Genomic DNA, 18,303 nt, shown 5'->3' with positions numbered 1-18,303 from the left:
GCCATTTTAAGGTAAGAATTCTTTCCTAAATCTACATTGTTTTTGTTAACTTTTTTAATAGTTGATATTTTCTAGTAAATTGCACTTATCCTATAAAGCCAGAACCAGTTTGACATAAGAATTTAACCTAAAACTTATGTTTGGTTATTTGGTAATGTTAGTTGACAACGTTAGGTGACAATCGTTGATGTCTGAAAAATTAAACGAGGGAAATAACAAACACCTCTGAACCGAGAATCCAAGGTCAAATAATAGGAATAAGTAGCCAAAAAAAATCAATTTGGCCCACGTTTGTTTGTATCTATCTAACGTCTTCTGATAAATCAAAAAAAACCAACGTTCCTTTCACGTAACAATTAGGTCATTTGTGAAACGTTGAAACGTTTTCTAAAAAATTAGATGTAACCTACAAACAAAAATTTATATATCAAAATTATTTCAAAAAGTATGTACGTCATCTTTCTTAAGGCGTCGTAGTCCTGCTCATTTGCCGCTTTTCCGACATCTAATCCGCTCTCGTGATTGGTCACTTTTAGCATCTTAGAAAAGTACTTTAAAAAAAAACCTCACATCACAATGAGTTGAAAATTGGTCAAAGTGTGTCTTATTCAATTCCGCACAGATTCACTATTTTGTTTTGTGATATTCGATCTGGTTATCTTAAAATTTAATAAACTGTAAATAAAATACCATCGGTAAAACTGGCAACGACGTGAAAACGCCCGACCAAGATGCAAGCCAGCCTGAACAGCTGACGAGGGAAGCCAATAATAGCAAATCACAAAATGTAAATTATAACGGATCGCCAAACAAAATAGTGAATCTGAGCGGAATCGAATAAGAAACACTTTGACCAATTTTCAACTCATTCTGATGTGAGGTTTTTTTTTAAGTACTTTTCTAAGATGCTAAAAGTGACCAATCACGAAAGCGGATTAGACGGAAAAGCGGCAAATGAGCAGGACTATGCCGCTTTAAGCTACGGTTTGTTACAACAGTACGCGGCGCAAAACTCACATTCTGCTGAATGCTGCGCACGTCCGTTGAATTTAAACGTGTGTAAATAAAGAAGAGCGTTTTGTTAAGTTCTGCTTAGGTAGGCGCACGACAGACAGCGTCGACTGTGTGCACTGAAATCAAACCGAGTTTGATTTTGACGCAGGCGTTCAGTTAAGCTGAAAGTGGGCAGATAAAAAACACATTGAAAAATGGCAACCAAATTTTCTTTAGAGGAAGATGAAAAGTTGATTGATCTTGTACGAGAACATCCTCCATTGTACACTGTGAAGAGTAAAAGTTTTAAGGATAATGTTGTGAAAACTAATACATAAAAAGAAATTGGAGAAAAACTTCACAGGAAAGTTAAAAGCATATTTATTATTATAAAAGAATAACACGTTTGATGTATGGCACATATAATATTTTAACAATAATAATATTACTCGACACGAGACACCATAGGTTTGTTCTCACAGCAGTAAGAAACAAGTTTTCGACAAATACACATGCGCAATAGAGTAAAATGCGTTCGCACAGGAACTTCTGATCGGTTTCAAATCAAAAGTTTGATGTTCTTACACAAATTTCTGATCGTCATCTGATAGTCAGACTTGTTTTCGGATTTATTTCAAGCAAAGTGTCAGAGCATTCGTGTAGCCAATCAACGCCGATCTTCGGAATATAAACATAACCTCTAAATTGTTGTTTGTATTTTGTCGTTTTGTATAGTCCTTGATATTCGTTTTGAAAATTGTATTTTATATTGTTGGATTAGTCTAAAAATAAACATTAAAGAAACAAGTGATTTTGAATCGTTGAAAGAATCTGATCAGAATTATGTTGATTCCGACACAGACTTTTAAAGAAGATTTAATTGAAGAACGGATAAAGCCCAAAAATCAAAACTATTTTCATGAAACTGTGTCCCAATTTAATAGAATAGAATTTCTCGACCATTTTAGAGTAAGTCTTGAAATAGCAAATAATCACACAATCTTAAACTCTATTAATAATATACAGCTATTTCAAGGTTGTAGTATAATTTTTGTTTTGTTTATGTTTTATTTATTTTCCCATTTCCCACTGGCATAAAAAAGTGAGGTTATTTTTCTTCTCGACTCAACCCGTATTTGATGTTCGCACAGACGGTTTCAAATCGATCAGAAGTTGTAATATTTTACACATGCGCATCAAGAATGGTTTGGAAACAGTTTCAAACTTGTAAGAAATTTGCAGTGAGAACAAACCTCATATTGCCTTGCCATGGTACAGCCCCAATAGTATTAAAATAGATTTTAAAGTTATCTCTAACCTCAAATGCTTCATATGATGCTCTTTTGTCGCAAGTGGCGGTTAACTTTAACATACTTTCTTTTGGAAAATCCGGAACTCTATTGGCATTTTCGTTTGGACAAGAAATTTTTACCTTTCGAAGCATGTTGTGCAATATACCAGCAGAAACTATTATGTTGTCAGCTACCTCTGGAGCCATGGCTATGGGTGTGTAGAATATTCTAAAGTACTGACACATTACAGCAAATGCATTTTCTGATGTTCTTCTGGCCCTGGAATGTCTGTATTATAAATGGCTTTTGTCTTGTCATGCTTTGCTTGATTTTGTGAATATGGTTTCATCATATTTGTTGTTAAACTGAATGCCTCGTCCTCCAATATTGCTGCATATTAGTACCACGAATAACTCTTGAAGAAGGTAAATTAAAACAGTTAGTACCAATCTGCTTTCTTATGTTTAATTTTATGAATATCCCCGCATCGCCCTCTCTGCCCTAGGATCCTACGTCAATTGCCACAAATCTATACCTTGCATCGATGACTGCTAGCAGAACAATTGAATGAAAGTTTTTGTAATTAAAATAGAGAGATCCTGCATTGGATGGACAACGAATTCTTATGTGTTTACCATCAATCGATGTACAACAATTTAGGTAATTCCATAAGCTATTAAAATCTGAAGCATACGTTTAACAATACTTTGAAGAACTTGTTTTACACATATGCTAATCCAACTATGGTGAATTCTGTATTGAAAGGATAGTGACCTGTATGACTCTCCAGTTGCCAAGAACCTGCAATAAAAATATTGCGCATTAGTGTACTAAAATTCTTCTTCCGATGAGTTATTCTTGATTGGTTTTTAGATGTGGAATGTAAAAATAGGTGGAAGTCTATAAGAGATTACTACCAAAGAAAGAGAAAGGACTACACCAAAGGCACGGGTACAGGATCTCAAAGAACAGATGACACTGAGAACTCATTCCTGAAGAAATTTAAACACCTCCGCTTTTTGGATTCTACATCATTGGATGAAAGAAGGTATTTACTCAAAACTTTAAAATCCTTAAAATCTCTTTGCTTTGATAGTGGGAAACAATTAAATTTTTTTTATTCCAGCACAATAAGTAATACCCAAGATAGCATTCAACAAGAATCGGATGTTTCGCAAGATGAAACACAATCTGAGCAGCTGGAAAAGGAAAACCATGAGGATGAAACCCAATGTGATATAGAAACAGCAATATCTGAACATACTGAAACCTCAAATAGTTCAAAGCGATGTAGGATACTGAGGAAGTCAATATTGAAACTCCACAAAAAAAAAAGAAAACCACAGATTTAAAAGACAAAAACATGATAGTTCTAAGCGAAATTAGAAAGGGACGAGAAGAAAGAACTGCTCTTTTACGCCATTTATTAGATAACGAGAAGACTGCAACCCAACCAACCGAGTCAATGGACCATGCAATAAATATGTTTTTTAATAGTGTGGCATCAACAGTTTCCAAACTTTCACCAATCAATAAAGCAAAAATCAAAGCCGAAATTATGTCTCTCGTTTCAAAATATGAAATTGATGAAATTACGCAACAAGAAATTGAATCCTTTACTAATAAACAATGGTCCAATACATCAGCGCACCAAGGATACTATTCCGAGTCAAATTCAAATTCAGCATCGGATGCCAATTTTCGCAGCCAGACTGCCGCATCTAGGGCCATCTCGGCCATGTTTTTTCAGAAGAACCACAGTATGAACTTTTGTGAATATTGTTAAGCATGCATTTAACATAAATAGGTTCTATAAATAAAGTAAAAGTGCTTTATATTACTTTTATCATTTACCTTAAAGTCAAGCTGAGTTTTTCTTCTGGATTAATTGGATTTTGACGCCTGTTGTAAGGATGTTTGGTAATATCAGCTCTTATATAATCTAACACTAATTGAAATAATTCTATGGATAGTCAAAATATTCCCGAAATTTGTAGTCGTTTCCAAATAGTCTGTTTTCTATTGTTACTTTATAAGCCCCTTCCAAACATCTATTAGAAAACATTCGATTTTCAGTTTTGTTTTGGCGACGACAACTAATTAAACTCAGAAGATCCAATTCATGTTCTTCTTCATCAATAAGCATCGCCAGCAAAAATTTTTTAGACATAATGATTATTCTTATATTATACACTATAAATATATGAAAATGTGACAAAATAGGTTTGTCTCCATCTGCACCCACCAGCATACAATTAGGAACTAACAAAACACTTGTATGAAATCTACCGTGAGTCGATCAAGGTAGATTTTGTTGAACGTTTATGCTATGCGTCGCGCAGTATTCTAACAAACCGTAGCTTTAGTGTCAGTGGGTCCTTAACAGGGTGTTTCTTTCAATATATTAAACAGAAAAACTGACATCAGTATAAAACTTTATGTAATATTTACATAAAAAGCGCCTCATCGTTTATTTGGATGTTGCCTAGTAGTTCATTGCGTCCATTAAGTCATAATTATCGTGGAAAATTGATGTAGGAATTACGATTGACTGATTTATCGTAAAAACTACGTCGATTTTTTCAACGTTTGAAAGAGTTTTGGTGAGAAAATTAAACCTAACTGAATTAAGTCAAAATTTGTAATAATTTGCTACATATCCTGACGTTGAAAGTGGTACTAATAACGTTGAATTGCTAAAAAATTAAAAACTCTGGCCTCACTGGTGCCAGGAAAGTAAAGGGAAAGATCAAACAATTACATAATTAAAGGTTCTTTACTCCTAATTTCTTTCTCGTATATGACATTTTCTATATATTAATTAATTTATTATTAATCCATATCCAATCTAGCTTGACCTTTACATTGACGTACCCCTCATTTAAACAATATAAGCTTGATATTTGGATTAGAAATTTGAAATGTCATCCACTTAACATAATATTATCTTTTTCGTGAAAGTAGTTGATATTCACATTGACCTGTAAGAAATAGTAGCAAAAAAACCATATGTTCACTTCAATATTTAAATAGAAGACACCTGAGGGGATTACAATAGGAATAAATTAATTTGTTTTTACACATATATATTTAAATTTTTTTTATTGCAGAAAGAAACCTGATCTGAGAAATGATGCTGATAAAGCAGAACCGAAAGACTTGACCAACAGAAATATGTTTCCTAGCACCCAAATTAAAATGAGGTAAGACTAGAATGCAAATATTTATAAATTACACTCAATCAATACCACTCACCCACACCCATGTGCAAAAGTACAAAATAAACAGAGCGTTCATAAAAAAGAACTCTCTTTCACCGAATGGAGACCTCTACTGCATTTTTTGTGTTAAAAACCCCCATTAACAGACCTAATTAGAGTCTAATGAAAATTGAGCGCATTGATGCAAAATTTGTCAAATAATTAATGTTCTGAGCAGGCAAAACGCAATATGATATAAGGCCCTCCGGCCCTTTACATAAATCAATAGAAACGTGTGCATAAAATGGCCTAGAAAATATGAAAAACTGAACCCGACCTCCTATATATCTGTATATTTATAAATACGAGTGACAGTGCGGTCGGGTCTTATATGGTATAAATTAAATTGTTAATATAATATAAAAAGTTTAATTATAATTGAATTAATTTAAATTGATATTCCATGTTTGCGATTGCGTTAGATATTCCAAAGTTTTTTGCATTTTAATAAGGGACAATGATAGTTGCTTAATTAATGTCCTAATTACATTTACTTTCATTCATATCTTCTTGCTCTTCTCTTTTTGCTTTTTTATCTTTTCTCAATGGTTCCTCTTCTTCTTCACTTCTCACTCTTTATAATTTACATCTCTTTTTCTTTCTCGTCAACTGAACCTTCATTTCACCTTTATAACAAAATTGATAGAATAACCCAAATTTCACGATAATTTTAATACTTCTTTGTTTACATCACCAAACATCATCCTCTTTCTTTCTTTTTCTTTTATTCTCCTTGAACACTTTTGCCTTTTTTTACTTTCTATCAATATATTTAATTAGACATTGCTGCATCGCTTTACTTTACTGCATCAGTTGGAAAAATATGCAAGCTAAGAAAAAATACCTGCTCCAACACAATTTAAAGGTGTTTGGAGTCCTCCATTTTTTTTTTAATATTTTGTTAAATTATTGTAAGGAATCCGAGTCTATCACATTGGCAAATAGCAGATTTTTTAAAAACCGATTTAAAGGTGTGGAATATTTGATACCAAAAGTAATAGTTTTTTTGGAGCAAATCTGGAATGGAATAATAAATGAAAATTTTATTGTGGAAATAAAATGTCCATTTTCAATAAAAAATGTGACGTAAAGAAAGGAATAAGCATGGAAAAAATTAAATATCTGATCTTGGCAAATGGAGGATTGTTTAAAAAAAATCACCATTTTTTTTATCAAGTTCAAAGGTTTGAATGTGTTTATTTTTCATTTCTAAAAAGTAAGTTGATTTCGTTTAGTACTATTCAATTGTTTAATATGTCAACCTGTTAATCACCACAAAACTCACCAAATTTTAACATTATCAATTTTTTTATCGAGATATCGTTTGGCTAATAATACAGTTGACATAGTTGACTTTTTATCAAAAGGTCAAAATTTTTGGAACTCGTTTTAATATTAGATGGTTTTTAGTAGTTTTATAAATTTTTTTCTTGCAATTAATCTTTTTTGTGCTACGTAATGGCGCATAATTACAGCTTTTTTATATCTATATCAAAAATATAGTTCTAAAAAGTTAGCTAAAAAAATATTATAAAAATTAGCTTATAGAGGGAAGTAAAAAATCATACTTATATAAGTATGATTATATACAGGGTGTTCCGTTGATCATGTTACAAACTTCTAGGGCAGATAGAAAACGTCAAAAGAAAAACAAAAGTTCATATAAACATGGGTCCGGAAAAGCTTCCTCAGGGAGCTAGAGCTCTTTGAAAATAATCTTTAAAAACTAGTTTTTTTTTAATAGCTCCGGAACTACTTTAGCTACCGCAACCAATTTTGGGAGGTAAATTATTGTTAGTACGTTTATTCTTTTGAACCTACTAAATAAAAAAAAAATTTACCAGGGGCTTCAGAATCAGAATTGATCATCTAAAATTGTTAATTTGTTGGTTTTTTATTGCACTTAAAATCATTTAAACATTTTATGCCTCAAGGTAATTAAAGTGACAGTTAATTAATTTGAGTACTAATTTAATAAAGTGGCTACCTTAACTTTTTTTAAACATTTATTTTTTATTTACGCCAGATTTTTTTTTAACTGTTTATTAATAATAATAGGTAATTCATTTTTGTATCTCATAAATTGCTTTTCGTCAATTTTCACAAAAACGGTGATATTTACCATTTACCGACTTTTACTAAGAGCACGTTTTTTATGTAAAAAGCATAGGAACATCATAATCTAATGTCCAAACGGGCAGAAATTAAAGTCTTAAAGAAATGGGCCTAAATTTACCAAATACCCCCCTGATTCTGAAGCCTCTGGTAAATATTTTTTTTATTTAGTAGGTTCAAAAGAATAAACGTACTAACAATAATTTACCTCCCAAAATTGATTGCGGTAGCTAAAGTAGTTCCGGAGCTATAAAAAAAACTAGTTTTTAAAGGTTATTTTCAAAGAGCTCTAGCTCCCTGAGGAAGCTTTTCCGGACCCATGTTTATATGAACTTTTGTTTTTCTTTTGAAGTTTTCTATCTGACCTAGAAGTTTGTAACATAATCAACGAAACACCCTGTATATATATATATGTACTATACAGGGTGTTTGGCGGAGGGTTAGCCAAATTTGGTGGGCATATAAATAGGCTCAGATAGAAGATATTTTCTTAATAAACTTGTGTTCTAAAAGTCTGGGGTTTTTTTATATCATTGATTTTGTGTTATTTTTAGAATTTTCAAAAAATTATGCCTTTTGACATCTTTAAATTTTTTCAGCATATTTTTTACGTTTTTTTTACATTTGTATTTAGTCTATAATGTATCCTGAATCTAAAAAAATCAATATCAAGTACAAATAATACCGAAATAATTCGTTTTGAGCTCAAAAAGTTAATACAAGTAGCAAAAAATGTCATGAAAGGTAACTTTTTACTTGCCGCAAAAAAAAACTAAAATCTATCAAGATGTTCAGGTAGTTTTAAAAACATCTCCAGTTAATACTCTTTTCAATGATATACGATGTGTAACAAAAAGCCGACTAACTTGCCACCATTCATGACTTTAAAGGACAATAAAGTAAAAAAAAAATTTTTTTAATTTTTTTAATTAATGTATTTATTTCAAAATTACAAATTTTAATAAAACTGCGCTCCCCTGGCTCTAATACATGCCCTACGTCGCCGTCGCATTTCCACTGTCCTGAGACGAAGCATCTCTTTTCTGATAGTTTGAAAAGCGGCATCGATTCTTTGAATGGTCAAATGAGGAGATCGTGGAACATGCTTTGGGATTGTTGTTGTGATAACAACAATATGTGCTACATATTATTGTTGTCATTTGACATTTGTCATTTGTCGTGGTGTAACTTTTTAGCTTTCTTACGTACCCAAGTCGTTAATTTAGTATTGAATCGTTTCTGTAGTTGTTATTGTTATTGTTAATACTGTTGTTATTGTTGCTGTTAATTGAGTTTTTATATTGTTTTTGTGACTTTCCTTTTTTTCGTATCATTATCGCCACAATGGCTGCATACACTACCGAAGAATACGCCGATATTGTCTTTGCTTATAGAAGAGCCAATGGTAATACCCGAGAAGCACAAAGAATTTATGAGGAGCAATACCCCAATAGTACCCTGCTATGGTAAAAGGATGTACTCGCCAAAATATAGTTTTGAGAAAAACGCGTTTTAAGTTAAAAGTTGTGTATTTTTTTTTCTTGTAATCCAAAACGCTTCAAATTTTTACAGAAGATTTAATATCATATTACATTAGAGGTAAATATCTAATTTTTATTAAATTGTTACTAGTTTTTGAAAAAAAGTCAATACATTATTTTACCAAAATATTTCTAAATTTTTATTAATCCTCAAACTTTGGCAAAATAATGTAATAACCAATAAAGTAAAAGAGTTTGATTTCATTCATAAAAACTTACCTATTTGAGCTATTGTATAATACATTATTTGGCAAATCGCTAAATGTATATATTAATGCTGATTTGGTATATGAAATATAAATATATTAAGAGAAACAAATTAATTAAATCAATATAAGTATACGGTCGTGCGTACTACATTACATTATTATTTTTGTAAATACAATTTTTTTTTTTCGAAAACACCCAGCTCTAAAACATCCCAGCTCAGTATAATACATAACCATAAAGTTTTAAACCATAATAAAAAGTTAATTATTTCCCAATTTTTTGGAATTAAATAAATATTCCGCATTATTTATATTATGTAACTTACCCCTTAAATACTTCGCGCTATTTCAACCAGTCTTTTAGATCTGGATGCCATTATTTCTGCTTAAAAACCCACATTTATTATATTTTTCAGCACTTAACTACTTTTCGAGACTTAAGTCACTACTAACTGCGGTGAAATAATGTATTAGTAAAATAGGCTTTGTAGCGTTCCCGCATAATAATGACATCTCCAATGGCAAAACAGGGTAATGTATAATACATTATTTTACCATAGTTTAAGACGTGCTTAAAAAATCAAAAAACAACGGTATTCGCCATTACACTATTTTACCAAAGTAAATTGGGCAAAATTTTGTGGATTACATTGTTTCGCCAAAGTTTAACTTAATAAATAGTGATAATAGACTGTTTGGCCACCGTGCTAACTCGAAAATGAAAAATGATACAACAATGGGAGAAAGAGCTACTGATAGGTCTTTTAAAGTAGGATCGAGCTATGTAAATAATTCAAAATCCTCATTTTTGCGAATACATCCTTTTACCATAGCAGGGTACAATAGGCGTGTGCTCCACCACAACACTTTTGCTAACACTTTTCGTCGATTAAGGGAAACAGGCAATCTAAATTTTCAAGAACCGAGGATCAATCGGAGGCAGTATGATGTTGCTGTAGATGAAAACGTAATTCGCGCATTCGATGAGGATCCCACCACTAGGACAAGGAAAGTAGCTACAGATCTGAACATTTCTACATGGAAAGCATAGTCAGTTGGCAAGGCAGAAGGAAGGCATCCTTTTCATTACACCCCAGTGCAAGGTAATTTCATACTACATCAACAACTTAATTCCGCAATTTTTACTGGCATCGTGATACTCTATTCTAGGTTTTCTACAAGCCGACTATGGGCGACGGGTACAATTTTGCCGCTTTTTGCTTCACGCAGACGTTGAAAATCGACACTTTTTAAAAAGCATCTTATGGACAGATGAATCAACATTTACACGTGCGGGGATATTTAACCAACATAATTTACATTATTGGGAAAACAAAAACGTAAATCCGCATTTGACCAGAGCCAAGTCTTTCCAAACAAGATTCAGTGTTAATGTTTGGGCAGGTGTGATTGGGAGAGACCTCATCGGTCCACACTACTTGCCGAGAAACCTCAATGGGGACAATTACTTTCATTTTTTATAAAATGATCTCCCACAATTTTTGGCTAATATACCCATATTTAATGAAGAGGTGGATCGTCTTCCAATCGTCTTCCAGAATGACGGGTGTCCTGCACACTATCGGGTCGCCGTTAGAGAATTTCTGGACAATACTTTTTCCAATTCGTGGATCGGAAGAGCAGGTCCCATCGCATGGCCTCCACGGTCCCCTGATTTAACCCCTCTCGATTTTTACGTATGGGGACGTGCGAAAGAACTCGTGTACGAGGTGGAAATTGACAATCTAGACCACTAGAATCAATGCCGTTTTTCTAACCGTCAGAGAAGAAATGCGACTTCGCCTTTTGACAGTAGAAAAGCGACGGCGATGTAGGGCATGTATAAGAGCCAGGGGAGCGCAGTTTCAACAAAATTTGTAATTTTGAAATAAATACATAAAATTTAAAAAATATTTTTTTTTTACTTTATTTTCCTTTAAAGTCATGAATTGTGGCAAGTTAGTCGGCTTTGTGTTACACATCGTATATCATTGAAAAGAGTATTAACTGGATATGTTTTTAAAACTACCTGAACATCTTGATAGATTTTAGTTTTTTTTTGCGTCAAGTTAAAGTTACCTTTCATAACTTTTTTTGCTACTTGTATTAATTTTTTGAGCTCAAAACGAATTATTTCGGTATTATTTGTACTTGATATTGATTTTTTTAGATTCGTGATACATTCCAGACTAAATACAAATGTAAAAAAAACGTGAAAAATATGCTGAAAATATTTAAAGATGTCAAAAGGCAAAATTTTTTGAAAATCCTGAAAATAACTTTTTTTGTTTGGCTAACCCTCCGACAAACACCCTGTATATATATATATATATACAGGGTTAAATTGGGGCAAAGTTAAGAATTTTTGAACTTAATCATGAAGCTGTTTAAAAAATTTAAAAATTCCGAATGGTTCCGAATATATTCGGAAAAATACGAAATTTTGAAAAATCGATTTTATTTTTTTCCGAGCTTATTTCTTCTTCGATTTTAAAATAATTTGCATGTGATGGTGTTTTTAGATAGTCATTTTTATTAATTTTTTATAAATTTAAAATGTCGTTGAAGTTTTACAAGTTTTTGGCATCTTTTTTCATAATTTACAATAATTTGACGTAATTCGCTAGTTTTTCCTAGTCAGTCAACGTTATTTTTGTCTTGCGAGAACTTAATTTTTCCAGGCATTTGGAGTAATTTTTTATGTTTTCTAAGCTTTTTTTCCTACAAGAAGCCCGACGCACTGTTGCAGGACTTTGTATGTAATAGAAAAAAATCTGCTCAAGACTTGTGAAAAACTAAACCACTTTAAAAATTCCAAAAACAACCCCAAATACCTCTATTTCAATTAATTAACAAGCTACGCCACTGTCTCTTACTAGCACTAGCTAGATGCGATCAGGACAATCTTTACGTCGGCAGGCCCCAGAACGGTCCGAAAGAGAACACCATGAAATGTGTAAATCCTCCAGACACCTCTTAAGCCTCAACAAATTTAATAGCAAATCCCAAACTTCGCCACAATTTTCTACCTAATCATTTATTGTCTATCTCTTTTAGACTAATGTCACCAAATATCTCTCCGGCTACATCACCAACAATGTCATCGTCATCGTCCCCCACCCCTCCACCACCCAGTACCACCACTACCATGTCGGCTGCCAGCTACACCAAAATGGCGGGTATTCCTTGCGTTGCCGCTGCCTCCAGATATACTGCTCCGGTGCATATTGACGTTGGCGGGACCATTTACACCTCATCGTTGGAAACCCTTACCAAGTAAGTATCTAACCAAATAGATGGAATGATTTATTTATAAAATGTTACAATACAGAGGTAAATTGTTTCCTGGACAAAACATATTGCCAACGTCCTGCTTGATCCGGTCAATCCTGGCCTGTTCATCCAGCTGTTTTAGAGGAATATTGGTGAAGGTATTGAAAATACTTTCTAGTTCCTTACTAGTGACCTTTTGTTCAAATGGATGGCATGGCTTAGACCTTAAGCATGCTTTTTGTCTCTCCACTTCGATTATTTTGGTTTGTAAGTGGTTGTACTCCTCGGCAATTTCCTTTCTGGATCGATCTAATACATATTGAAGGTCACTAAGTAGCCTGGAACGTTCGTCTTCTAAATTGAGCATTTTGAACCGTAGATCTTCATATTCTGTAAACTGGTCATCATTATTTTGAATATTAAAAGAGGAATTTTTTAAGTCTTCAGTTAGTTGTTGTGGAAGAGCAGCTTCGTTAATAGCAAGCAGAAGATCAGCCTTCTTTTTCTCTAGGTTTAAAATCTTGCGTTGGAGCCTAAAACGTTCCTCAACCAAAGAAGAGTTAGAATTATCAGAAACGTCTGTTTCCAACTCCAAGATATTCCTTAGCCACTCAGAGTTCCTGGACTCTGGATGTAACAGAAGAAATTTTATCTCTGCATGCTCAGCTTTCAAAAGATCAATCTCACCTTGCTGGTTCTTTGTTAGCTTCTCAAGACTCTCAATTCTTCCTACTAGTAAACGATTCTCTTGCGTGGTCTCATCGACAAGAGTCAAAGAACTTAAATCATACTCCAAATTATTCGTCTCCTTCTCGATCAACTCGATGCTTTCCCGCAAGAATTCGTCGTCACAAACTGTACTTTTCGAAGTTCTCCTTTTGGTCATGGACAACGCTTTTTCCAGCAATTCTTTGAAGTTTTCATTTTGCCGCTCCAAGAGATCAATCCTCTTCTTAGTCCTAATTATCTCATTTCGAATTTCCATGTCTCCATTCACGAAAATTTAGGCTGTTGTTGTGAAAGCCCTTGTCAAACCTATTAATAAGCTTACATCAATGTCAACTAATTTTTGTAATTACTGTCATCAAAAAACTTTCAAATTCATCGTAAAGAAAAACTCAAAAATTATGATCATGTCTGATGCAATTAGCAAACGTATCAAGCAGTTAGAAAACCAGAACGACAAATTCAAGAAGCTACTGGATTCGACTCTCCAAATAACTAGTGAGGATGCGGCCAAGTATGTACAGCTGGAAAACGAGGCTGTTTTACTCAAGAAAGCTCTAGCTGAACTGGAAAATCAGAAAGTGCAACTCGAATCTGAACTCAGTTACTTTGTAAGAAAACCTCCTGGACCACCCATATCAGATCGCAGCATTGAGATTCAAGAAAAACTCAGCAACGCCATAAACGACATTGAACGTAAATCCTTGGAGATACAAGATATGCAGACCGACGATGAAAACTTGCAAGCATTAGTAACTGAACTGGAACGCGAAAAAAATCAATTAATTAAGGAAATATCATTAGTTAAAAAGGCAAATGAAGACAACGTGAACCTAATTCAAGAAAATATGTGGCTAAAGCAGGAACTGTTTAAGTTACAAAAGCAGTTACCACAACAAAGTGTCAATTCATCATCCAGCAACCAGGAACTGATTAAAAAGCTGGCAAGCATAGAAAATATTATGGAAAAATTACAAAATGATATTGATACGGCCAAACTGACAAACGGTTCAGACCCGTTAGGAAGCCCCACCGAAAATATTGTTCTTGAACTGAAATTTGCTGCTCTGGAAAAGCAACGGGAAGTAGCTCTTAAGGCATTAAAAGCAAGCCTTCTGGAGTCAGCTGATGAAGTATGCAAAATGTACAGCTGTACCTCAGACGGACATCTCAGAGGCCTCATAAACGAAATAGAGATTCAGAAAACTATTCTTATGATGAATTTAGATGAGTACAAACAGATTCATCGAGCTAGAACTATAAAACAGCAAAAATGTTTACTGGATTATCAAAGGCTGAATAATTTAGACATTCCGATAATAGATGAAAGAGAGTCCAACCCATTTATTGAAATAAGGGAAAGCCTTCTAACATCCCTTAATCATGAAATCGATGTAAAACAGTTTCTTTTAACTAATAACTCAGAACATCCAGTTGAGAAAAACAATTCGAATTCATCCTTTCCATGCAACAGCTCAGAAATAATTGAAAAAGTTACTGATATAAAAGAGGAAAAAGGTTCAGAAGAAAACTTAAGTCAGTGTGACGACTATGAGCTCCCGACTGTTTCTGAAGAAGATGAAGGTGCAAATGTTTTAGCAAATGAGGAACCAGAGCAACTACTAAGAAAAGCTGTTGAACAACTAGAAAACGCTGAAACAAATCTCGTTGCTCCAAATGTGGAAACAAATGATCTCCAGGATGTCATTGGCATCGAATTTCAAGAAGAAATACAAGGAGCAGTAATGAGAGAAACATCTTCAAAAGAGATAAGAAAGTTACCACTAGATGACGCGACCAATCAGCTTTTTGTGAATGAAGAACAGCTGCTAGCTCAACGGATAAGAGAGCTTGAAGAGGACAACCATAGGATTGTAAGAGATTTAAATGGTATGTTGACTGATACAAATGATGATGTGATACTGCAAGAAGGTGAGAGGCTGATTAGGGACCATCGTGGGAATGTACTGGAAAAAGATGATTAATTATGATTTTAAATAAATATTGCTAATTACGTTTTTTGAGTTTCTGTTGTGTGAATGTGTTTTGATCTTCTGCCTTTCTCTTGTTAATGGTCCTCGTACCATAAAGGAGTAAGAGACTATTGAAAAACTACTACTACCACTACTACTACTATTTCTAGAAAATGAAGTGAAGGTGCAAATCAGAAACCAGAAGAGGTACTAAGAAAAGCTGTCCAACAACTAGGAGACACTATAAGGATTAGCAATCACAGGAACATTTAAAGATAAATGAGCAACTATATGACATAAATCATCAATGAATGAAGCACAGTTGCAAGCGCAATGGATAATAGAGCTATAAGAGGACAACCAGATAGGAGTATAAGTGATTTACATATTATGTTGACTGCACGATTGATGGTATTGCAAGATGAGTAATCAATTATTATGATTTTTAATTAGAGAAGAGAAAGATAACTTTATAGTAATAACTTAAAGATGATTTAGTATTATTTTAACAAGTGAAGTTTCTATGCATCATTTTAAGTAGGTTCAGCATCTCTGCAAGCAATTGATGAGGTGCTGCTTGAAAAGTATTTTTAAAAATCCTTACGCCTTTCGCCATTATCACACTCTGCTGTTTTAGTCATACTACTACTTTTTTATAATTTTCAGATATCCGGAGTCCAGACTAGCAAAACTCTTTAACGGTAGTATTCCTATAGTGCTAGACTCCCTGAAACAGCACTATTTCATAGACAGAGACGGAGGCATGTTTCGTCACATTTTAAACTTTATGCGCAACTCGAAGCTCTTAATTCCAGAAAACTTCCAAGACTTGGATCTCCTGTTAGAAGAGGCCAAGTATTTTGACATCCCTCGTAAGTAGCCATATTCACAATTTAATAATTCATTTGTAGCGGTTTTTATTACAGCAATGGTGCGACAGCTGGAGCAAATGAAAAAAGAGCGTCAAAAGAATGGGGTTTCTTGTCCAGCTCTTACAATTACGTCATTAACAGGAGCTTCTTCGGGATCCAGGACCCTGGATAGAAGTCCCAGAAATTCAGGGAGTCAAGATTTGTACGAGTGCGTAGCGTTACACGTTAGTCCGGACCTTGGGGAGCGAATAATGTTGAGTGGGGACAGAAGTCTTCTGGATGAGGTGTTTCCTGAAACAAATCAGGCAGTTATGGATGCTAGGATGGGAGCAGCTTGGAATCAGCAGGATGCGCATCACGTGATTAGGTTTCCTCTTAACGGTAAGAAGACTTTCTCATGAACTTTCTTTTATTAATTTCATTGTTTATAGGGTATTGTAAGCTCAACTCAATGCAAGTGATTCGAAGGCTTCTAAATGCCGGATTTAAAATAGCGGCCAGCAATGGTGGAGGAGTGGAAGGACAGCAGTTTTCTGAATATTTGTTTGTGAGAAGGGTGCTGCCAGGGTGATTCTTGCAGGGGCGAGGGGTGGACTTTATTAAAGTTGAAAATGATTTAAATTGAGAAAGTCAACAGTGTATATAGGACTGATATTTTAAAAATGCTTGGATCTAACAAAGAAGCTTTTGTTACTCTGTTTTTTTTCGAAATTTTAATGACGATCTTATATGTAGAAGTGGATTAAATTTGTCTTACTTGATCTCGAAAAAATCTTTTTACCTGTGATTTTTGGCATCAAATGTTAAAAATTGAAATAGACACACTAATGTAATATTATATTGATGTAAACAAGTAGAATATGATTATTTCCTTAATAATAAACATTGAAATAACCTTAGGTTGATTTACCGACAGTAACATAAAATGTAATCCATTAAAAAACATGAAATTCATAGTCGTTAAAATAGTTCTTGGCTTGTTTCATCCAGTATACCTTTGTTCACTTTTCTTCTACCTTCGTTCTCTCATTCATGGCCCGGGGCGAACTTACGAAACCCGACCGGTTCAAAAAGACCACAATGCACCCTTCTTTAGTACATACTATATGCCCTGGGGATGCCCAAGGGCATATTTGAGAGTTTTTGCAAGTAACAATAAAGTTTAGATTCTCCAAAGACGTTACGAGATCCTAACGGCTCACAGGGATTTCTTAGGAATCCCACAAAATATTAACTGATTCCTATAGTTTTGATTAAAAATTAGGGCTTAAAAAAGTGAGAAAAAAAAATTTTATTCTATAAAATTAATGTATGTTTGGTACATAAAAAGGTAAGTTTTCCTTAAATTTAGTAGAAAAAAATAAAATTTAGTAAAAAATGTAAAACTTGTGTTATATGAAAAAGTGTAAATACAAAGGTTGTAGATCTTTTTATTACCTGCAACTGTTCTATGTAAGTAACTTTTTTCCTTAGGACTTTTAGTTTTTCCGGAAATCGATTTTAAGTGTAGGAACTCACCTCCTTCCACTTCCCGGCCTCAAATCAATCGTAATTTATTTTTCCTTTAATTTTTATTATATAATAATAATAATAATAATAATAATAAATAGTGTTTTATTAAAGAAGCTATGTAAATAGACTAATCTCTAGAACTTGAGAGAGAAAATGAAAATTAATAACAACTATTACTTTCTAGATTTGTAGCAATTATATTTCAACAAAAAATTAAGTAACAAAAATGTATAGCACATTGCTTATTTTAAGCGCACGCTACTATATAACACAGTACACAAATATAGAGACATGTGGGTTGCCTTGTTAACGCGAAAAAATTTTGGCCCTCTAGTGATTTCGTCAAGACACAACAACGATCTAGTTCACTCATAGACCCATGCAATTTAAGGTGTTCCAAAATTGAAAAATATATTGGAGAGTATAGCTCGAAGAGTTCTTAAAGATAGATAGTAGTTTAAGATTTTTCTCTATAAACTGAAACTTTCCGTATTTATAAAAAGACGAAATATTGGAACAAACCCTGATCGTTTGATG

At 33.5% G+C, this 18,303-nt stretch overlaps 1 protein-coding gene across 1 annotated transcript in view; it reads left to right on the top strand.

Annotated features, from left to right (window-relative positions):
• Positions 1 to 17,113, top strand: part of LOC126738654 (BTB/POZ domain-containing protein Tiwaz) — a 43,508-nt gene extending 26,395 nt beyond the window's left edge. Inside the window, exons 2-6 of the mRNA XM_050444084.1 lie at positions 5,396 to 5,488; positions 12,468 to 12,686; positions 16,049 to 16,254; positions 16,309 to 16,635; positions 16,686 to 17,113. Coding sequence (XP_050300041.1) covers positions 5,396 to 5,488; positions 12,468 to 12,686; positions 16,049 to 16,254; positions 16,309 to 16,635; positions 16,686 to 16,825 — 985 coding nt within the window. The 3' untranslated portion in view covers positions 16,826 to 17,113. The remainder of the gene's footprint in view (positions 1 to 5,395; positions 5,489 to 12,467; positions 12,687 to 16,048; positions 16,255 to 16,308; positions 16,636 to 16,685) is intronic.
• Positions 17,114 to 18,303: the final 1,190 nt, after the last annotated feature.

Source organism: Anthonomus grandis, chromosome 1 (genome assembly GCF_022605725.1).
Source record: "Anthonomus grandis grandis chromosome 1, icAntGran1.3, whole genome shotgun sequence".
Lineage (NCBI taxonomy): Eukaryota > Metazoa > Arthropoda > Insecta > Coleoptera > Curculionidae > Anthonomus > Anthonomus grandis.
The sequence above is the reverse complement of the archived record's forward strand: the minus strand, read 5'-3'. Positions and strand labels throughout refer to the sequence as shown.